This window comes from Balaenoptera musculus, chromosome 16, assembly GCF_009873245.2.
Source record: "Balaenoptera musculus isolate JJ_BM4_2016_0621 chromosome 16, mBalMus1.pri.v3, whole genome shotgun sequence".
Lineage (NCBI taxonomy): Eukaryota > Metazoa > Chordata > Mammalia > Artiodactyla > Balaenopteridae > Balaenoptera > Balaenoptera musculus.
Genome location: NC_045800.1, coordinates 75,824,413 through 75,848,609, shown reverse-complemented (window position 1 = coordinate 75,848,609; position 24,197 = coordinate 75,824,413). Strand labels below are relative to the sequence as shown.

At 38.4% G+C, this 24,197-nt stretch overlaps 1 protein-coding gene across 1 annotated transcript; it reads left to right on the top strand.

Moving 5' to 3' along the window:
* Positions 1 to 22,492, top strand: ZNF25 (zinc finger protein 25). The gene is made up of 6 exons (XM_036829165.1): positions 1 to 124; positions 2,813 to 2,926; positions 16,447 to 16,573; positions 16,873 to 16,968; positions 19,308 to 19,371; positions 19,863 to 22,492. Exons 2-6 carry the CDS (start codon positions 2,912 to 2,914, stop codon positions 20,944 to 20,946), a joined length of 1,386 nt encoding a protein of 461 aa, XP_036685060.1. The 5' UTR covers positions 1 to 124; positions 2,813 to 2,911; the 3' UTR covers positions 20,947 to 22,492.
* The last annotated feature ends 1,705 nt before the right edge of the window (positions 22,493 to 24,197 follow it).

The following is a 24,197-nucleotide window of genomic DNA, read 5'->3' as shown; positions in this document are numbered from 1 at the left end:
AGCCGCCATTCCCCGTCTCGCTCCCCGACGGGGAGAGGACTCAGGTGCCTCCAGTCCGCTCGGCGCCGCGGAGGGCGGGGCCTGGAACCTGCGCGGGCCGGGAGCTGAGACCGAGCCCCTGCAGGTGTGTCGGAGGCCTCGGTGCGGGCGCTAGGCCGGGGGCGGGGGGAAGCCGGTCTCCGCGGCCGCGCCGAGTCGGAGACCCTGGCAGCCGCCGCCGCCGCCCCCGCTCTGAGCGCCGGACTGGCCTCCGAGGAGGACTGGGGAGGAGGCCAGGCAGGGGGCCTGGCGGGGAGGCTGGCTGTCCGCAGTGCGGTTCCTCCCCAGAAGCCGTGTTTCTCCACCTGCGTGAAAGGGGCGGCTGGAGGAGGCCTGGGGCGCCGGGCTTAGCGGGACGGACGCGCGCGAGAACAGCCGTTTGTGACGTGGATGCCAAACCCGTCACGTCGGCGCTGGCGCGTGGGCGGCGCTGGCTGCTGGAGACGTGGGTTGTAAAGCCCGAGGGGCCCGGGCTCAAGGCCAGCGCCCGCCGGTAAATGGGCAGGTTAATCTGGGTACGACTCGGATACTCATCTGTAAAACTATAATAGCCTTTAGGGTCGTTTCTTGTATTGAATAGGGTAGTGCATATAAAGTACGATAAGGATTAAATAAAGGTGAGCTGCTTTTCTCATTAAAAGGTATGCTGTTCTTTTCATTATTGGCTCATTTAATAATCTTAATCATCATAACTATCCTTTGAATCCGTATTTACCACCTCCATTTTAATAAATACAAGTACCGAAGGTTCAGAGAGAGAAACTGGCTTAGCCATCATTAGCAGGGATTTGTTTTACTCTGTATTTCATGCTGTTTCCCACCCTAAAATCCACAGCCTTGGGTTGTATTTAATCCAGTGATTGTCCCTGAGCACCACCAGAGTAGAGTGTAGTGGACCTAATCGTACAATGTAGTATTCTGTTTTCAAAAATTCTTGAGGCTTCATCTTTTTCTCCTCTAAATGTAGGCTGTATTAGGTCCTCTGGCTCTAGAAAGAGCAAGAATCAGTGCACCCTATTTGGAACCATATTCGAAGGATGTGATGACAATAGCTTTTCTAGCCATCTTGATCACAGCTCCAAATGGAGCTCTAATTATTGCCATTCTGGGACCTAAAGTACTTACTCGCCGTGATCCAAACAAAATGAAAGTGGAATTAGCAGGATTAGAACTTCATTAAAAAGTTGATTTGCCATCACCTGCCTGCTTCTCTTAATGAATTCTCTTACATGAGAGAAAAATTAAAAGGTACAAATATGTGGAGACTACACAGAACCAAGGAGTTAATAAATATATGATTTCACTAAAAAAATAATAATAATAATAATTCTTGAGGCTTCCTTAGAACTCCTGTGTAAAAGGTTAATTAAGGCCCTTCGTGCGTTCTCTAACCTGTCTCTATACCCAGACGACTGTTACACGTGTGAATTTAAACCATAGTTGAAACCCTGAATTTTAAGTTTTACTGGAGAAGCTGAGAATCCTATCCAGGCCAGAGGGGAAATGGGACAGACTTTTTTAAAGATGAAAACTGCGATTTCATCCATGCTCCATATTACGAAGGTGATATCATAATGCCTCTGATTGGATGGTGTATCTAGGCTTTAATAAGTAGGCATTGTGTAAGCACCAGGGCAGCTGGAAGTGGTTTCTTCTGCATGTGAGAAGGACCTCGGCATTTTGGCATCTAGTTACCTTTTGCTGCCCATGTGAAGTGCCTATTGTGGGATTATGGTGCCAAATTGTTATTTTAGAAGTTATATTTGTGTTAGTGTCAACAGTTTAGATGGCCATGTCAGAATTCATCAAGGCCTAATTACATTTTACCCTAGGCCCCAGCCCAGGGTTGGAGGGGACAGTGAATTCTGGGGTTCTGTTGGATTTGTGGTACTGAATGAAGACTTATAGAATCAGAATAGTACATGATTGTTTAAAATTACCTAATTCCTTCTCATGTTAAAGATAATAGCATAAGTGGGAAGCAGCCACATAGCACAGGGAGATCAGCTCAGTGTTTTGTGACCACCTAGAGGGGTGGGATAGGGAGGGTGGGAGGGAGATGGAAGAGGGAAGAGATATGGAGATATATGTATATGTATAGCTGATTCACTTTGTTGTACAACAGAAACTAACACAGCATTGTAAAGCAATTATACTCCAGTAAAGATGTTAAAAAAAAAAAAAGATAATAGCATAGAAACTAAGATAGTCACTAGGTTTGTTAATAGCAGAGCTTAGCATAGAACTGAAGCCTCCCTGTCACTGTACCATATTTTAGTCAAAATAGGGTTTTTGGAGAAGTGATTTTGGAGAAATTGAAATTTAGAGAGATGAAACATCTTATTTTCGAGAGCTCTGAAGACTTTCTAACCTTGTGGGGTTTATAATATCAGTAGGAAAAATTGTTATGACATGTAACTTAAAAGATTTTCCATATCAATAGATGTTTCTCTTCAACATCATTTGTAATGTCAGCATAGGGTTCCATACTTTGGATATATATTATATACCTTGCTTAACCTGCTATTATTGGACATTTAAGTTTTATATTCTTTTGTGTTGTTTAGTAATGGACATATAATTTTCAAAACAGCCAATAGGAAAGAAATGTTTAGATTCAAAAATGTCCCAGATTCATCAAGATTATATGAGAGTCACCAGTGGACAGGTGGGTACTCCTTTATCATGGTCCTTCCTATTCCTTCTCATGGCTCAAAGAGATTTTCCCGGAGGTTTATCTTTTACTAAAATGTTGTATGTAAATTTCTCACAGGTGATTCCTGACTGCAAGATAAGGTCTCGTATGACTTCTGTCTTCCAACTTTCCCTGTTCTGACTTCATAGTTTCCATACTTTCCAATAGCAGCAGAAAATGAACAAGTTCCGGGTGAGTCATTTATTTACCTCTTAACTTTATTTCACTCTGTGTGTGCGTGTTTTCAGTGAATTTTATGAAAGAGAGCCCATATATTAAATTAGAAAAGAGGAAATCGTTAAAAATCACCTTCAGGGAAAATACTGTTTGAATACAACAGCAGTTCCAAGGTGTGGCCTGGGAGCCCCAAGACCCTTTCAGAGGGTTTGTGAGGTCAAAACATAATACCAAGATGCAAATTGCCTTTTACACTGATGACATTAGCAAAGATGGTGTAAAAGCAATAGATTGCTGCGTGTCTGGCATACATCAGGATGATGACACCAATGACATTGTATTCCTCTGCAGTAGTAAAAAAACTGCCACCTTTACTTAAGGATATCCTTGATGAAACAGTAAAAGTTACTAATGTTATTAAATCTTGACCCTTGAGTACACATCTTTTTAATATTCAGTGGGATGAAATGGGAAGTTCACCTAAAGTACTTTTGCGGCATACTGAAGTATGATGGTTGGTTGTCTTGAGGAAAAGCACTTGTGTGATTGATTTGTGAGCTCACCTAGCCACTTTTTTTCATGGAATATCATTTTTATGTGAAAGAGCAACTGGCAGACAAACAACGGTATTCACACGGTATTCAAACATTTTCTCAACAATGAGTGATGTGAGCCTGTCATTTCAAGGAAAATAACTGTTAGTATTTGTTGCTAATATTAAAAGTTGAGCTTTCAAGTGAAAATTAGAATGTTGGAAAACTTGTGAAGTTGACAAATGCTGATACTTAAAGACTTTTCTGATGAGATTGGTAAGGATATTAACAAATGTGATTTTTAAATATTAAATAATAAAATGTGTCAACATTTGAGTCATATTTCTGATGTATCTGCTCAGAGGCAAACTCAAGCAGTTTAAGAGGACAGAGTGTTAGAAATGAGGAACAGGGAATAAGTTGGTTAGGGAATGCCACTCTAAAAGGTAATATTTGAGGAATATCTTGAATTAAATGAGAGAGCCAGGTAGAAATCTGGAGGAAGAGCATACTACATAGAAGGAATAGCAAATGCATACACCCTGAGGCATGTTCCAGAAACAGTATTTAGGATACTGAAACTAGAGAGAAGTGAACTTTGGGGAGAACAGTAAGAGGTAAGATCTAAGAGGTAGAAGGGAGCAGAATATATACGACTTTGTAGGCTGTAGAGGACATGAATTTTGATTTTATTGGTTCATTAAATATTTAAAAAATCATACTTTATGCAAGTAATGTACATAATGTATATGTATAATTTAGGGAATACTGATTAAGTAACACCACTGTATCCCATATCTGGCTTAAGCAATGAAAATTACTAGTACTTTTGAAGCCCCTGTATGCCCTTCCTTAATCTCATCTCACCATTACCCAGAGAAAAGGAATCCTGAATTCTGTGGTAACCATTTCTTTGCTTTTTAAACTTAATTTTTAAAAACAAAACAGCATATTTAGCAATTAATTAAATGCCCAGCCCTTTGGTAAGCCCTTGACGTAGTTTATCTTACATAATCCTCACAGCCAACTTTTGAAGTGTTGTTATTATTACTATACCATAAATTTTCAGTGTGGACATTATCTATTATTGATTAGAGATCATAGCCTTTAGCCCTGATGGTGGAAAGAAAGAGACTGTAGAAAAATTTAACCTATTCTACAGTTCTGCTTTGGTCAGTCTTGAACACATTTATACCTTATATATGAAAATTTCCTTATCCAGCATTCGTTCAGGTGTGGCACATGATGTTTTTCTTACCTTATGCTCTGTAATTAACTGCTGAATGGTCAGTCTGGAACAAAAGAAATAACTAGTGAGCCTTTTTGTTTTTTGAAGTAGTTTTAAGTACAGTCATCACTACCTACTCTTGGAAAAATTTATTTTGTGCAGATAATTGGATTTTTTTAGGCATTTTGGCCAGATTAGAAAGTCTTTTTTATTCCTTCTTGCATCTCTCAAGTTCTGCTGCCATCAATTTCTGCTGTTTGAAAACATCCTTTATAGTTATTGTTTTTATTCTGCTTGCTTGTTGTTTTAGTGAGGGTCTGCTGGTGGAAATTTCTCAGTTTTCTTTATATGAAATATCCACGAAGAGCTTTTTCACTGTGTATAGAAATATTGGTTGACAGTTCTTACCTTTTAAAACACTGAAAAGCATTCATTGTCTTCTACTACTGGTACTATTGAAAATTCACCTGTTAACTTGTCACACCTTTGAAATAAGTTTGTCTGTTTTGGGCTAGCTGCTTTTTAAGATATCTTTTATCCTAGTATGTTCATATTTCTTTTTATCCTAATTAGATTTACTGTACTTCCCTTGGGTTGAGTATTTGAGTATTTTGTGTATTATATTGTATCTCCTTTGTTGACTTTGAAGTTTTATTTTTGTGTGTTATTTTGCTTATTGCTGAATCTGGAGATTACAACATGCACCATTAAAATAATGGTGTCTTCAAATACTGTATTCATGAACAGTGTAATAAACTTTTATCAGTATAATTCTCTTTACACCCTCCTCACCCTGTGGTCCTTGTCTTATATCTCACTTATACATATATTTTTAACCCCAAATACTTGTTATTTTTGCTTTAAACAGTATTCATCTTTTAAAGAAACGTGTGTTTGTGTGTGTGTGTGTAAATAAAACTCTTTTGTGTTTATGTACATATCTGCTTTGGGAGCTCTTTATTCCTTCCTACAGGTCTGGGGTTCTCTCTGATATCTTTTCCCTTCAGCCTAAGCAACTCATTATTTCATTTATTATTTCAGCACTGATGGTGACAAATTTACTTGGCTGGTCTTTCTGAAAATGCCTTTATTTCACCTTGGTTTTTGAAGGATATTTTGCTGGATATAGAACTTTGTCGAGAGTTTTCTTTGTATGTGCATTTTTAGGATGTCTTTGTCTTCTGGCTTCTGTTGTTTCTGATGAGAAGCTGGTCTTCATCTTATTGTTATCCACCTGAATATAATGTGTTCTTTTCCTCTGTGCTTAAGATTTTCATTTTATCTCTAGTTTTCAATAGTTAGACCATGATGCACACAGGCATGATTTGTTTTGCATTTATCCCTTTTGAAGGATGACAAAGATTTGTGGGTTGTTGCCTTTTTTTTTTTTAACATCTTTATTGGAGTATAATTGCTTTACAATGGTGTGTTAGTTTCTGTTGTATAATAAAGTGAATCAGCTATACATAAACATATATCTCCATATCTCTTCCCTCTTGCTTCTCCCTCCCTCCCACCCTCCCTATCCCACCCCTCTAGGTGGTCACAAAGCACCGAGCTGATCTCCCTGTGCTATGTGGCTGCTTCCCACTAGCTATCTATTTTACGTTTGGTAGTGTATATATGTCCATGCCACTCTCTCACTTTGTCCCAGCTTACCCTTCCCCCTCCCCGTATCCTCAAGTACATTCTCTAGTTGGTCTGCAGCTTTATTCCCGTCTTGCTCCTAGGTTCTTCTGACCATTTTTTTTCTTTTTCTTTTTCTTTTTTTTTTAGATTCCATATATATGTGTTAGCATACGGTATTTGTTTTTCTCTTTCTGACTTACTTCACTCTGTATGACAGTCTCTAGGTCCATCCATCTCACTACAAATAACTCAGTTTCATTCCTTTTTATGGCTGAGTAATATTCCATTGTATATATGTGCCACATCTTCTTTATCCATTCATCTGTTGATGGACACTTAGGTTGCTTCCATGTCCTGGCTATTGTAAATAGAGCTGCAATGAACATTTTGGTACATGACTCTTTTTGAATTATGGTTTTCTCAGGGTATATGCCCAGTAGGTTGTTGCCTTTTATCATTTTTTAAAATTCTTGGAACTCACTCTTCAGATAGTTTCTTTGCATCATTCTCTTTTTCTTTCTAAAATCCCAATTTCAACAGTGTTGAAATATGTACATATTGTCCTAAATGTTCAGATGCTCTGTTTAGTTTGGGTTTTTTTTGTGTGTGTGTGTGTCCTTTAGTTTGGATATTTCTACTGAGCTGACTGTTTTCAAGTTCATGGCATCCTTCTTTTGCTCTGTCAATTCTCTTCATTCATAAGCCTGTAGAATCCACTTCTGATGTTGTATCATTCAATTCTAAAAATTCCTGTTTTTTCTTTTGTTTTTCTTTCTCTGCTAAGATTCCCCATCATTTCATTTATATTCTCAATCTTTTTTCACTAGGTCATTTAGTTTTATTTATTTAGTTTTAGTGTAATTACTTTAAAATCCTTATCTGCTAATCCCAACATCTAGGTTAATCTGTAGGTCTGTTTCAATAGGCTCCTTTCTTCAGTATGAATAAAAATTTTCTACTTCTTTGCATGTCTCCTATTTCTTTATTATGTGCTAGACATTATGTATAAAAGTACAGTAGGGATTGAAGTAAATAATACCTCCAGAAAAAGACACGTCCCTTCCTCTGTCTGCTCACTAACTCAAATATGTAGCTGAGATGGCCCTGGGCTTTAGTGAGGTACTGTTCACCACCAGCTTCACATGATCGAGGGCAGTATCAAGGCTTTCCTTCAGCAGGGCTTGGGTTGTGAACACCACCAAAGCTCCACTGATGTGCTTTTAGCTTAGCTACCAGCTTTTCTTTTGGGTGACTGAGGAGTTGCTGCCCTGTAGAGCTTTAAGCACCTGAGACATCTCTTCCTGCCCTGGTGCTCTGCTCCCAGCCTTTGGAGGGTTGTGGCCATGCACTCAGTAAAGGCCTGTGGGGGGAAAATGGTGAGTGTTTGTATTTCAGAGCATCCATATAAATTATGGAGCTTTCCTTTGGTTCCAGAAACTGCTTCCCCAACTTAAAATAAACTGACCACTTTGAGACATTTGGTTGGAAGTAAAAAAGTTCTACAGATACTAATCTTATGTTTGGGGACCTCTTGAATATGAAACTCCCACTCAGTCACCAGGTAGTATCAAAAGGCAAGTTGGTGTTGACTTGCTTTGGGACCAGGGTTCTTAGGGATGCTAATACATCACACAAGACCATAAGCAAACATTAAAAGTTTGTTAAAAGTTGAACCAGTTTCCTCTCTTCCCTGCTTGCCCCCAAGAATGAAATAAGTTGTGGTTTTCTGTTGTCTTGTGAAATATTTGTCTCTTCTGAATTTTATCTTTTGTTCACCTTTGGATTCTCAGATCTCTGATTTTAGAAAACACTAGGTTAGGGGCTTGTTCTCATTGTTAAGGTTAAGATCAACTTCTCCTTTGCTTCTCAGAATTTGTTTCTATTCAGAATTTGTTTCTTTATGCTTATTTTAGAGATGGTGGCTCTGAGCTGCTTTCTGCTCTACATTTTTGCCCTGGCTATGAAATTTGAAAATGCCCTGAAAGTGCTAACCAGAGGTATAAGACTCATCATAATTAATTTCACTTTTTTCTTGGATCTTTACCTCTCAAATTCTAGTGCTTAAGTTAATATTTGATGCTTTTGTATAGCTATTTTTAGTGTGTTTTGGGGGTTTTGTTTTTTCTTTTATTTATTTTTCTTTTTTAAAATTATAGTTGACTTATTTATTTTTAATTGTAGTAAAATACACATAACAAAATTTACCATCATAACCAATTTTAAATGTATAGCTCTGTGACACTAAGTACATTCACATTGTTGTGCAACCATCACCACCATCCATCTCCAGAACTCTCCACCATTCTACTTTCTGTCTCTATGAATTTGACTATTCTAGGTGCCTTATATAAGTAGAATCACATAGTATTTGTCCTGGCTTATTTCACTCAGAACAGTGTCTTCAAGGTTCATCCATGTTGTAGCATGTCACAGAATTTCCTTCCTTTTAGAGGCTGAATAATATTCCATTGTTTGTATATATTACATTTTGCTTATGTAATGTACATAATTTTGTTTACATTTGTTGATGGACACCTGGGTTGCTTATACCTTGTAGCTATTGTGAATAATGTTGTTATTATGAACATTGGTGTACAAATATCTGTTTGTGTCCCTGCTTTGAATTCTTTTGGATACATAACTAGGAGTGGAATTGCTGCATCATATGGTAATTCTATGTTTGATTTTTTTTGAGGAACTGCCATACTATATTCCATAGTGGCTGGACCATTTAACATTCCTACCAGCAATGCACAAGGGCTCCAGTTTCTCCACATCCTTGCCAGTATTTGATATTTTCTGATTTTCTTTGTTTTTTGGGTCTTCTTTTTTTTGAGAGTAGTAATGGGTGTGAAGTGGTTTTGTTTTGTGCTTTGTTTTTATTTTTATTTACTTTCTAACTTACAGCAAAATTCACTTTTTTTGGATGTACATTTCAATGACTTTTGACACATGCATAAAGACATGTAATCATCACCACAGTCAAGATACAGAACAGTTTAATCACCTCAGAATTTCCTTGGTTCCCTCTATGTAGTCTCCCCATCACTGATTCCTAGCAATCACCAATTTATTCTTCATCTGTATAGTTTTGCCTTTTCCTGAATGTCATGTAAATTGAATCACATAGTATGTAGTTTTTTGAGACTACCTACTTTCACTTAGCATGATGCATTTGAGATTCGATCATGCTGTTGCATATATCAGTAGTTCTTTTTTTTACTGCTAAATAGTATTCAGTTGTATGTGTATACCCCACACACCAGCTGAAAAATATTTGTGTTGTTTCTGGGTTTTTTTGGCAATTATGAAAAGAGCCGTTACAAACATTTGCATTCAGATGTCTGTGTGTACACAGATTTTAATTTCTCTTGGGTAAATACCTAGGCATGTGCTTACCGTGTCATATGGTACTGTTATAATTAACTTTATAAGAAACTGCCAAACTGTTTTCCTGAGTAGCTTGTATTCTTACCACAATGTATCAGAGTTCCACTTGCTTCCCATTCTTTTTTTTTTCTTCTTTATTTCTTTATTTTTGGCTGCATTGGGTCTTTGTTGCTGCATGCGGGCTTTCCCTAGTTGCGGCAAGCGGGGGCTACTCTTCCTTGTGGTGCGTAGGCTTCTCATTGCCGTGGCTTCTCTTGTTGCAGAGCACGGGCTCTAGGCGCACGGGCTTTAGTAGTTGTGGCACACGTGCTCAGTAGTTGTGGTGCACGGGCTTAGTTGCTCCGCGGCATGTGGGATCTTTCCGGACCAGGGCTCAAACCCGTGTTCCCTGCATTGGCAGGCAGATTCTTAACTACTGCGCCAACAGGGAAGTCCCTTGCTTCCCATTCTTGTCAGCCCTTGGTATTTCATTTTTTTTTTTCTTTAAGTCATTTTGATAGGTGTGTATTGCTATCCCATTATGGTTTTAATTTTCATTTTTCTAATGACTAATGATACTGAAAATCTTTTGATGTGCTTGTTTGTTATCCATACATCTTCTTTTGTGAGTGTCTCTTCAAATCTTCTGTTCATTTTTAAATTGGGTTGTTTTCTTAATGAATGTTGAGAGTTCTTTATATGTTCTGGATACAAGTACAATGCTTTGTTAGATTTGTGATTTTCAAGTATTTTCCTCACTATCTGTGGCTACTCTTTTCATTCACCTAACAGTGTCTTGCACAAAAATGTGATGAACTCCAAATTTTTCTTTTTAGTTTCTTTTGGTATCATGTCTAAAAAGTCTTTGCTTATCTCGAAGTCACAAAGACTTTTCTTCTAAAAAATTTTGGAGTTTAACATTTTATAGGTCTATAATTGGTTTTGAGTTGTTTTTTTATAAAGTATAAGTTATTGGCTCATATAAGGCTCATTTTTATATATAGATGCCCATTATTTCCAGTGCCATTTATTGAAAAGCAAATGTATGTATGTTATCTTAATATATATTAACTTAGCACGTATACGATAGATACAGAAATAATTAAAGATATGTGTATAAACATGAGTTAATATGCAAACATACATTTACTAACTGTCTGCTGAGAGGGCCTATAAGCAGTGACACCTCAGTATCCATGAGCAAACCCAGCACACAGATCTTGGTTTCTAAATATCATTCTACAGTAAAAGGAACCAGAATTCCATGGAGAAATTGATTGATTCTGGGGCTGAGGCGAGGGTAATACAAAATAAGACCAGAGCATTTTGTACTATCAGAAATTAAGGAAGTGCTCAAAAACAGAGTGATGGGGACACGTCAAATGGACATGGGCACCAACCCGAAAGAGCTTCTCATGGCAAAGCTGGAACAATTTGAGCAACAAAATAAATAACATGGTATTGGATTCTAACCCAAAGCATTAAATATTTGAGACCATACTGATATAAGTAAATGATTGAATAAATAAATAAATGGGGAAAAGAGAGCCCTTTGAAGGATTCCAAGTAATATATCTAGATTCTGCCCCCTCTTAGAGGTGGGGCTTATTCCCTCTTTTCTCGATTATGAGCTAGACTTAGTGATTTGCTTTCAAAGAATGGACTATGAAAAAGAAACATAATTACAGTGGAGAAAAGTGGCAAACACTACCTTAAAAAGTGATCCAGGTTAACATCACCCGTGATATAATGTACCCCCTGATATATTGTGATAAGAAGCATTCTTTGTTATTCTCCCACAAAACCTAAAATCTCAGTCTAATCAAGAGGGAAAACACCAGACAAATCCAAATTAAAGGGCATTCTAAAAAGTATCTGTTTAGTATTCATCAAAATTGTCAAGGTCACATAAAACAGGTAAGACTGTCACAAACCAGAAGAGACATGACAACTAAATGCAATATAGTATCCTGAATTAGATCTGGAATAGATAAAGGGACATTAAAGAAAAGACTGGTGAAAGTCTGGAGTTTGCTTAATAATCCATTTGTTCCAGCACTATTTTTTTGAAAAGACTATCCTTAATCCACTGAATTTCTTTTGAACCTTTATCAAAATTATATGTGTGGTTCTATTACTGTACACTGTTTTTGTTCCAATGATCTGTGTGTTTATCCTTTTGCTAGTAACACAATTAATATAGCTTTGCAATAAGTCTTGAAATCAGGTAGTGGATTTGCTGATATTTTGTTGAGGATTTTTGTACTTATAACCATGAAAGATATTGGTTGGTAGTCACTATGGTGGTAAATGTTTAACCAGATTTTGGGTACTGGGAGAGAAATCTGGTTTGTACTGTTTACCAATTTCTATGGTATAAATATCCCTGCCATGGCTAATTTCAAGCTACAAAATGATGTTAACCAATTGCCCCAAATTTGACAATCAGCACTCTTGATCTGGTACAAACAGGTGCAAGCCACCACTGTAGTTTTCTGATAATGCTTTTGTTAGGTTTGGGTATCAGGGTAACGTGGGCTTCAAAAATGAGTTGAGAATGGTTCTCTCCTGTTTGTTTTATGGAAGAGATTGCATATAATTGGTATTGTTTCTGCCTTAAATGTTTGGTGGAATTCACCACTGAGACCTGAAGATTTCTTTGTTAGAAGGTTTTGTTGGTTTAAATGAAGTGAAATTCACATAATATAATATTGACCATTTTAAAGTGTACAGTTAGGTGACATGTAGCACATTCACAATGTTGTGGGACCACTACAACATATAGTTCCAAAACATTTTTGCCATCCCCAAAGAAAACCCCATTCCCATTAAGCAGTCATTACCTAGTCCCTCTCCCTTTAACCTCTGGCAATTACCAATCTACTTTCTGTCTCTGTGCATTTACTTATTCTGGATATTTCATATAAGTGGAATCATATAATATGTACATTTTCTATTTGGCTTCTTTCACTTAGCATAATGTTTTCCAAGTTCATTCACCCTATACCATGTATCAATACTTCATTTTTATGGCAAAATAATACTCCATTGTATGTTTATACCACAGTTGTTTATCTGTTCATCCACTGATGGACATTTAGGTGGTTTTCACTTTTTGGCTGTTGTGAATAGTGTCACTATGAACTTTTGTGTACAAGTATGCTGGGTTGTATGGTATTTGTATGTTTAACTTTCTGAGCAACTGCCAAACTTTTCCACAGCAGCTGTACCGTTTTACATTCCCACAAGCAATATATAAGGGTTACAGTTTCTCCACAACCTCCCCATCACCTGTTATTTTCTGGTTTTTTTTTTTTTTTTAAAAAAACACCCATCATAGTGAATATGAAGTGGTATAATTGTGGTTTTGATTTGAATTTCCCCTAAGGACTAATGATGTCGAGCATCTTTTCATGTGCTCATTTGTATAACTTAGAGAAATGTCTGTTCAATTTCTTTGCCCATTTTCTGGCTGGGTTATCATTTTTGTTATTGAATTGTAAGTATATTATATATATTCTGGATAATACACCTTTATCAGATATGCAATTTGCAAATATTATATTCCATTCTGTGAGTTGTCTTTTTCCTATTTTGGTAATATCCTATGATGCATACAAGTTTTATTTTTATATATATATATGTATGTATATATATGTATATGTATGTATATACATATATGTATATGTATGTATATGTATGTATATATATTTCCTTGGCTGCCACGCCACATGGCATGTGGGATCTTAGGTCCCTGACCAGGGATCAAACCTGCGCCCCTTGCATTGGAAGCGTGGAGTCTTAACCGCTGGACCCCCAGGGAAGTCCCCATAAAAGTTTTAAATTTTGATAAAGTCAGTTTATTTTTCTTTTACTGCTTGTACTTTTGGTGTCACATCTAGAATCCATTGCCAAATTCAAGGTAAGGAAATTTATTCCTATGTTTTCTTCTGAGTTTTATAGTTTTAGCTCTTAATATTTAGGTCAATGATCTATTTTGAGTTAATTTTTTTTATATGGGGTGAGGTAGACGTCAGGTTTCATTCTTATGCATGTGGACATTTGGTTGTCGCAGTGCCATTTGTTGAAGAAACTATTCTTTCTCCATTGAATGGTCTTGTCTTCCTTGTTGAAAATCAGGTGGACATAGATGTATGGCTTTATTTCTAGACTCTCATTTCTATCCCATTGGACAATATGTCTATCTTCATGCCAATCACACTGTTTTGATACTGTAGCTTTATAGTAAGATTTGAAATAAGTGTGAGTCCTCCAACTTTGTTTCTTTCCCAATTTTGTTTTGACTGTTAGGGACTTCTTGCAGTTCCATATGAATTTGCGGATTGGCTTTTCCATTTCTGTGCAGAAGTCATTGGGATTTTATTAGGGATTGCACTGAACTTGTAGATTCCTTTGAGTAGTACTGTCACTTGAACTATTTTAAATCTTATAGTCTATGAACACAGAATGTCATTTCTTTTATTTAGGTCTTTAATACTTCCAGCAATGTTTTGCAGTTTTCAGTATATAAGTCTTACACCTCCTTGAGTAAATTTATCCCTAGGTGTTTTATTCTTTTTGATGCTACATTAAATGGAATTGTCTTAATTTCTCTTTTGGATTTTCATTACTGGTATATAGAAACACAACCGATATTTGTGGGTTGATCTTATAATTCTGCAACATGCCGACTTTGTTTATGAGCTCTATTAGTTTTTGTTTTTGTGGATTCTTTGGGATATTCTGTATGTAGATGAATGTCATCTGCAAATAGAGATAGTTTTTTTTTTTTTTTTCCTTTCCAATTTGGGTGCCTTTATATCTTTTTCTTGTCTAACTGCTCTGGCTAGAACTTCCAGTACAGTGTTGATTAGAAGTGGCAGAAGCAGGCATCCTTGTCTTGTTTCTGGTCATAGGGAGAAAGTTTTCAGTCTTTCACTACTGAGTATGCTATTACCTGGGGTAGAGGTGGATTAAAAATGTTATCATTTTGAGGAATTTCCTTCTATTTCTAGTTTACTGAGTGTTTTTATCATGAAAGAGTGTTGAAGTTTGTCAAACACTTTTTGTGCGTCAATTAAAATGATCTTCTACTTTTTCCCCTTTGCTCTATTACTGTAATTGATTGACTTTTGTATGTTGAACCACTCTTGCATTCCTGGGATAAATCACACAAGGTCATGGTGTAGATTATAATCTATTTTTTTATTTTGTTGGATTTGATTTACTAGTAATTTGTTAAAGATTTTCATCTTTATATTCATAAAAGATATTTTAACTCTTTATCGAGTAGAATGCTTATCTCCACTTCATTTAATTCTTTTTCTGAGGTTTTGTCTTGTTCTTTTGTTTGGAAGATATTCATCTGTCTCCTCATTTTGCCTGATCCTCTGTTTTTATTTCCATACATTTGGTAGGTTGGTTACATTTCCCAATCTTAGAGAAGTAATCTTATGTAGGAGATGTCCTCTGAGGCCCAGCAGTATACTCCCCTCTGATCACCAGAGCTATAAGCTCTACGGGTTCCCTATTTGTGGGCTACATGAATCCTTCCTCGTTGCGGGGCCGACTATTGTGGGCACGCTGGTAGGCAGGCCTGACCCTCAGCCCTGTTGGAAGCCAGGCCCTGCCTCATGCAGTGGCTCTCGGCCCACTGTTGGGAGAGGCTGGGTCCCTGCCTGGCTAGCTGCACGGCCTGTGGGGTGCCTGGACTGGGACCCAATGTGGCTGGCTGCATGGCCTGAAGTGTCCTGGGATTGGTGATGGCCCATTGGATGGCATGTAAGCCTCCAGCACTAATAGGCTAGAGGGAGGACTCCAGAATGGTTCCTATTAGCACCAGTGTCCTCATGGTAGAACAAGCTCCCAAAATGGCTGCTGCCAGTGTCTTTGTCTCCAGGGGGAGTTCCAGTTGCCTCCTGCCTCTCCAGGAGGCTCTCCAACATCAGCAAGTGGGTTTGAGGTAGGCTCCTTTCAAATTACTCCCTCTGCACTGTGACTTGGAACGTGTCGGATTTTTGCATGCGCCCTTTAAGAGTGGAGTCTCTGTTTTCTACAGCCCTCTGGCTCTCAAGCCGCACTGGCCTTCAAAGCCAGACGTTCTGGGGGTTCGTCTTCCTGGTGCAGGACCCCCCAGGCAGGGGAGCCCAATGTGGGGCTCGGACCCCTTACTCCTTGGGGAGAACCTCTACAATTTTGATTATCCTCCCATCTGTGGGTCACCTACTCGGGCGTGTGGGTCTTGACTATACTCTGTCTTTGCCCCTCCTACCCATGTCATTGTGGTTCCTTCTTTGTATCTTTAGTTGTGGGGAATCTTTTCTGCTACTCTTCAGATAATTTTCAGAGATCGTTGCTCTGTGAATAGTTGTAATTTCAGTGTGCCTGTGGGAGGAGGTGAGCTCAGAGTCTTCCTTCTCCACCATCTTGGCCATCCTTTGTGACCATCTTTTATCTTGTACATACTTCTGTCATAGCACCTGCTATGCATATTGCATTTAAGAATTTAATCTTTGCCTCCCTGTCAGCATGTAAGCTCCCTGATGACAAGAATAGTTGCTTTCATTCATCTCTGTATCTCTGGCAGAGTTCCAGGCATGGAGTGATATCTGAGTAAATATATACTGAACAAATATTTTATATATGTGTAAAGCAGGGTGGCAGTATATCTAACTCTCCAGAATAAATACTATAGTTAGCATATTAACAGTTCACATGTCTTTTTGATGGTACTGTATTTTGATCACTTCAGTTTTAACTGAAATATGTTGTTTCAGGGACCAGTAACATTCAAGGATGTTACTGTGGAATTCACCCAGGAGGAGTGGCAGTTGCTGGATGCTGCTCAGAGGACCCTGTATAGGGAAGTGATGCAGGAGAACTATCGTCACCTCATCTCAGTGGGTGAGGAAATCTTCCCTATCTGTAACTCCCAGTAGTTTGCATTTCCTTTCTCAGTTACTGGAATTTGTTAAGTCTCCTATAGGGTTGAATATTATCTTTGTTTTAGGGGTCAAAGTTGATGAATCCATTTTGGGTACCAGAAAATTATTTGTGTCCCCATGCACTCCACTGATACAATCTAAATTTGCCAAGCTTATGTGGGACATTCCTTGTTCTGCTCCTAAACTGCACTTCCTTATCCTTCAGAGTTGCTGTATTCCAAAAAATTTCTATTATTTTCTTTATCTTTCTATTAATAGGTTATTGTGTGAATAAGCCAAATGCAGTCTTCAAGTTGAAGCAAGGAAAAGAGCCATGGATATTAGAAGTAGAATTTCCACGTCGGAACTACCCTGGTAAGTTAGAAATTATAACCTGTGAGGAGGTTGGTGCCTTTGACTTTTGAAATTTTTTTTTTCAGGAATCTCGTTTCTAAATGTCCTATACTTTTGGAAATGATTGAGGATACCTGATCTGCATATGTAAGCAACATAAATCACAACTCCAGTTTTCGTTCTCCATCTAAATTCCCTCTTTTGCTTGACATTTTTTTAAAGTAATAACTCTCTGTAGTTGTTTTATTTTTAAAATTAATTAATTAATTAATTTATGGCTGTGTTGGTTCTTTGTTTCTGTGCGGGGCTTTCTCCAGTTGCGGCAAGTGGGGGCCACTCTTCATTGCGGTGCGCGGGCCTCTCACTATCGCGGCCTCTCTTGTTGCGGAGCACAGGCTCCAGACGCACAGGCTCAGTAGTTGTGGCTCACGGGCCTAGTTGCTCCACGGCATGTGGGATCTTCCCAGACCAGGGCTCGAACCCGTGTCCCCTGCATTGGCAGGCAGACTCTCAACCACTGCGCCACCAGGGAAGCCCCCTGCTTGACATTTTTTAAATAGATTTACTTCTCTTCCCTATATACTAACTCTGACTTAAACTTTCATTTTGTCTTTTTTCTAGAATTCCCAGTTACTCCTTGCCATTAAAGTATGCAACTATAATCTTAAAATCTGTCTTATAAATTTTTTCAAATGCCATTTTCCTCCTTTCATTAACAACAAAATGCCTTAGTTTTTTCAGCACCCATTTTAATTTCCTATTCTCTCTTTAAACTCTGAAATCAGGTTACAAATCATTATGCCTTTCATCAGTTATATTATTTTGGAGTTGATACAAAATACACCTAATTTTCAGTCAAGAACTAGTCTGGCGCTTTGTTGCCTACTGCATCTTATTATTATTTATGTGTTTATTTTTGGCTGCGTTGGGTCTTCATTGCTGTACGCGGGCTTTCTCTAATTGCAGCGAGTGGGGGCTACTCTTGGTTGCAGTGAGCGGGCTTCTCATTGCGGTGGCTTCTCTTGTTGCGGAGCACGGGCTTCTAGGCGCGCAGGCTTCAGTAGTTGTGGTTCGCGGGCTCTAGAGCGCAGGCTCGGTAGTTGTGGCGCACAGGCTTAGTTGCTCCGCGGCATGTGGGATTTTCCCGGACCAGGGCTCGAACCCGTGTTCCCTGCATTGGCAGGCGGATTCTTAACCACTGGGCCACCAGGGAAGCCCTGCTTCTTATTTTTCCTTGTGGCCCCAAAACACATGCCAATTTTCATTTCATCTGCTCTCTTAAATGTCTTTCATACATAAGATCTTATTTCATGAGTATCCAAGTTAACCTTGCACATGTCCTTATCAAATAACTTTTTTTATGTTTTCCCCATAAATGCCATGAAATTCTAACCCCAAGCCTCTGCTCATAATCTTTCACTTTCTTTCAAGCATTTAAAGATGAATAAATAGGAAGGTCCGTAAAGATTCTAGAACAATGTTGAATAATTACTCTTTAAAGATCATGTAGCAAATTGAAGCAGAGATGTGGGAGCTAAGATATGAAAGCAGAATAAGACTAGTGTTGAGTCATAGGTAACTCTGTTTTGGAGATGCAGTATTTGGTGGTCAGCATTGTAAATCTCTGGTGCTACAACTGGGAATTCGTTCTGTTATAAGGATGGCTTGCACTCTGCTTTTCTTTAATCTTTCCTTTTGGATGTATGTGTTTCTGGGTCTTCTGAACCAGCAAAAATTAAGCCAACTAGATAGAGAGGAATTTTCCTCTAAACATGAGGAAATGGATGTTCTGAGAAAGTCACTTTAGTGTTGACATCTAGATTGTTGTATATGGGTAAAGAGGAATAAGTGGAAGTTTATAGTCTACTAATTACTAGGAATCCTAACACAGTAAACTAGGTTTGAGTGGGTACAAGACCTATACTTTAGCTCCTTCATCCAATTTAATCTTTCCTCTGATATTTCCAGTGAACACAGTTGTCTACGAATTTTTATTTTCATTGCCCTTTATGGACTCACAGCATTCTCTGTGAGTTTCACATTCCTGTTCAGCAGCACTTTGAATATCTTTTGTTCTCTGCTCCCTGTTCTTTGTTTTTTTTTTTTGGCTTAACCTTCTCCAGGTTTTTAATATCATATTTGTAGTGTCAAAGATACTTGGGTTTATAACCAGGTCCCTTCCCCTCTGCTATAGCAGTTTTTAGTGTTATTTATGTTTCTTCTAAACCACTGAGATAGAGGAAGTTTGCACTTGAGAGTTCCTTCATTTGAGGATATTGGCCTGAAGCCTAAGAATCCACCCTATGACTATAATAATGTGTTAAGATTTTTACAGTATTAAATTTTGGATTCCTTTGTAGAAGACCTATGGAATACTCATGACCAAGGAGCAAGATACCAGGAAAGCCAAGCTAAAAATTCAAGGCAAGTTCAAGAATTCAATTTTGAGATTAGAAGCTTTGTAAGAAAGGGTCTTGATGGGGGTACTAGAAGTGAGAGAGCACTAGTTAATAATAAATGTGAAAAAACTAACACTGGAGCAAATTCCAAAGAACATAATCCAAATGGGAAAGCCCTGTTTCATAATAGAGACCTTTTTTATAATTCAAGATCAGGAGATTACAACTTTGAAACAGTCTTTTGATTCTTCTTACTTACACGATAAGGGAGGCTGTGTTACACAAAGTGGAGTTCAGGCAGTTGAGAGACCTATAATGCAAGTGAAATTCCTTCTACCAAATGTTAAACCATAATGTATTTCAACATAGAATATTCACAATGGAGAAGCCCTATGAAGCCAATGAATATTGGAAAAATCTCTAGAAATTGGTTCTCAGAGTTACTTGGAAAATATACACAGCAGACCAAAAAAAAAAAAGCCTTATACGTTAATGAATCTGGAAATTTCTCTCTAGGAATGGAGAACTCACAAAACATCAGAAAACTCATACCAATGAGAAAGCCTATAAATGCAATGAATGTGGAAAGTCCTTCTGCCAGAAGTCTGTCCTCATAATACATGAGCATACTCATTCAAAGGACAAACCCAGTGAATGTGGGAAATCTGTCTCTCGGAATGGAGACCTCACAAGACAACAGAAAACTCCTACCAGAGAGAAGACCTATGAATGTAAAGAATGTAAGAAAACTTTCTACCACCTGTCATCTCTCAGTAGACATTTGAGAACTCATGCAGGAGAGAAACCCTACGAATGTAATCAGTGTGAGAAATCCTTCTACCAGAAGCCACACCTCATGGAACATCAGAAAACACACACAGGAGAGAAACCCTATGAATGTACTGAATGTGGGAAGTTCTTCTACGTTAAGGCATACCTCATGGTACATCAGAAAACACACACAGGGGAGAAACCATATGAATGTAAGGAATGTAGGAAATCCTTTTCCCAGAAATCACACCTCACAGTACATCAGAGAACACATACAGGGGAGAAACCCTATAAATGTAAGGAATGTGGGAAATTCTTCTCTAGAAATTCACACCTCAAAACTCATCAGAGAACTCACACAGGAGAGAAACCCTATGAATGTAGGGAATGTGGGAAATGCTTCTACCAGAAGTCAGCCCTAACAGTACATCAGCGAACTCACACAGGGGAGAAACCCTTTGAATGTAATAAATGTGGAAAAAACTTTTACTATAAATCAGACCTCACTAAACATCAGAGAAAACACACAGGGGAGAAGCCCTATGAATGTAATGAATGTGGTAAATCTTTCTCTGTGAATTCCGTCCTCAGATTACATCAAAGGACTCACACAGGGGAGAAACCCTATGAATGTAAAGAATGTGGGAAATCCTTCTCTCAGAAATCACATTTTGTCATACATCAGAGAAAACACACAGGAGAGAAACCGTATGAATGTCAGGAGTGTAAGGAAACTTTTTTCCAGAAGTCAAAACTCACTGCACATCAGAAGACACACACAAAGGGAAAAGCTTATAAAGAGTATAAATTGGGAAGTTCTTCTGTCTGAATTTATCCTTCAGAATAATCAGATAATTTACATGAGACAAAAACCTTATGAAATATCATCAGTATGGGAAAATTTCAGCCACAGTCTTTCATCATGGAGAGAAAGTCTGTAAATCTTTTAGGGAGAAATTTTTACCATATATCAGACTTTTACTAAGTATCAGACAACATAGATGGTAGAAACACTACAAATTGTAAAACATGAGGGAAACCTCTCTTTCAGAAGTCATACTTTATTGTACAGTATAGAAACCATACGAGAGAAATCCTATAAGTGAATGTAAGGAAATTTCTGTCAGGGTAGCCATCATTTAGACATCCAAAAGCTCACATGAGTGAGAAATTCCTATCAGTATCCTGACCATTCAGAAATCTTTTTATATCATTTGGACTCAGAACACTCTAAAAGGGGATAATCACAAAGACTGAAACACATATGGAAGGCTTTATCAAGAAGTGATGTTTTGGTGAATGTCAGATCAGTGATAAAGTATAGAACCTTTATAAGTATTTTAAATATATGAAAGCTTTTTAACAAAAATTCTAAGAGACTCTGTACTGAGGGTAACACTTATACTAGAAGTCATGTTGCAGAAATCTGATTACAAGGCTGTTGTTTTTCTTTTAAAGAAACCTGCAAATATCTAGATATCTGGAGCTTTTTAAAAAGCACAAATAAATTGAATAACCAGGTGACATCATTAAACACATGTGAAGAGTCCTTTAGTATGTAGGACTTATGTGTGAATGTCAGTGTGCTACAGAACACAGATTGTGGATGTTTGATGTGCATGTGAACCCATCCATAACTGTACATAGGGAAATATGTAGCCTTCTTTAGTTCAGTAACTTTTAAGTATAGGAAGATATCTCATTAAGTCTCAGCAGTGACTTCTGTTAATAGAATGTGTATTTAAGTTTAATACTCTTTTAAAATTATAATGTATCTTTTCCTCCTATTTCTGAATGGATATGGATTTTACTGAACTAATCCTTCAGAAAGAAGCTAAAAATGTTTTTGTAAATTTTTCAACTCTCTCATGGTCAGCCAAAGTTTACATTAGGGATACATTTTTTTTATAGGAAAAACCTAAGTTCATTTTAAAAAACAGCTGAAAACACCCTACACAATAAAAAAAATAGCTATGTAAAGAAACGTCTGTCTTAGTGTTTTAGCAGATTGCAGAGCTGTCTGAATTTGTATTTTGTATGAGAGTCCTAAATGTTCTTCACTACCTTTTTCTTCCTGGTAGAAGCAACATGACATAGAGGTTAAGAGTGTGAACTCTGGACTCCTACTGCCCAGGCTCAGTTTCCAGCATGAAGCATGCACTTAACCTCTCTGTGCCTCAGTTTCCTTTTCTATAAAAAAGAAGTGATAATAACAATATGTTAGGATTGCTGTGAGGTGTAAATGAGTTAATATTTTTAAAGCACTTAGAATAGTGCCTGAGACACAGGAAGAGCTATATGTTAGATACTGCCATCATTATAATTTGTATTTCTTGAATTATGTTGCAAAATAAATAAAAGGTTGGCTACCAGCATTCATCCCTCACTTTATTGCTGTAGTGCCTTGGTTTGGTTTGGTTGTACATTTTTCCACAAGTGATTCAGATCTGGCCCACTGCCTGCAAGCTAAGAACGTTTTTACATTTCTGAATGGTAGAAAAACTAAAGAATATCTTGTGACATGTGAAAATTATATGATATTCAAACTTAAGTGTCTATAAATACAAATTTTACTACAACACTAATACAAAAACAAAAAAAAGCAAAAAACATTCGTACCTGTTTTGCCTGTGGCTGCCTTCACATTACAGTAGCAGAGGTGAGTGTTATGAAGAAGACCACATGCCTCACAGAGCCTAAGAGAGTTACTATCTGGTGCTTTACAAATTTAAGTTTTCTTAGAGCTGAAAACATCACAGCCAGTGTAAAGGTATACTTTTATATATGGTATGTGTTCCAGAAATGATGCATATAGCAGTCTGTGGGTAGGTGGGGGTTTTTCCAATATATTTATTATGTGTATTATATTTATATGTTACAAGACTAAGCATTAGAATTTTTTTTCAAATAAATGTGTTTTACCCGCTGGATTGTTGTAACATCGAAGCAAATTTCCTGATGGAATGTAGCAGTAAATTATGAAATAAACATTGTCTAAATTAAATTAATTGATCCCTACTCACAGTATTCCTGTATTTTCTTCCATGTCAGTGGCCAGTTTTCCCTGTATCATTTTTTTAAAAATATTTATTTATTTTGGCTGAGCCAGGTCTTAGTTGTGGCATGTGGACTTCTTAGTTGTGGCACACAGACTTCTTAGTGGCAGCATGCGGACTCTTAGTTGTGGCATGCGGGATCTAGTTCCCCAACCAGGGATCGAACCCGGGCCCCCTGCATTGGGAGTGCAGAGTCTTACCTACTGGACCACCAGGGAAGTCCCCCTGTATCATTTTTTAATTTTCTCACTATCTCATAATAAAGTACATCTTTATGTCATACTTAACTAATGCAACCCAATAACAAACAAAAGCAAAATAGAATACCCAACTCCACCAGCTACATTGCTAGTAAAATTATTTTATTGCCCACGCTTCATAGAATTGTCAAATGCTGCTCCAATCTAAATCCTGCCATCTTGGACCAATGCAGCCTGTGGTGGGGGACTTGGAAGGCAGGGGACCCAGCCTGGGAGCCCAGCAGGCTTCCTGGGCCTGAGTGGGCAGGGCAAATGCCCTCTGCTGCTCCTCTCCTGCTCCTCCGGTCCTGGAGGGCCCCTCCTGCCTGCCTCTCTTGTTCTCCCCCAGCCTCCTTCCTATGTCCCCAGGACCAATGTGGCCTGGAGCGGGCCTATGAGGGCACAGGACCCGGCCCGAGAGCAGGGCAGACTTCCCTGGCCGACTGGGCAGGGGAAACGCTTGGTGTGCTCCCCCCTGATTCAAGCCCCAGAGGGTCCCTCCAGGCATGGGAACCCCTCTCCCTTCTCAGCCACCCCTCAGGGGTGCCAGTCCTGTCCAGCCTCCACTTCTCCACACCCCTCAGTCCCCGCACATCCTACTGGTTCACTTGGGGTTCCTCACATCTCCTTGGGCATTGAGGTCCCCCACCAGCATCTGGCAGGCACTGGTGTTGTGGGGAGACACTAACTCCAAGTCTTCCCACACCGCCATCTTGACTCTGCCTTGGAGGCATAAGAAGGAAGCCAGGATGAGAACAGGAGATGCAGGTGGGCGGGGCCCTCCA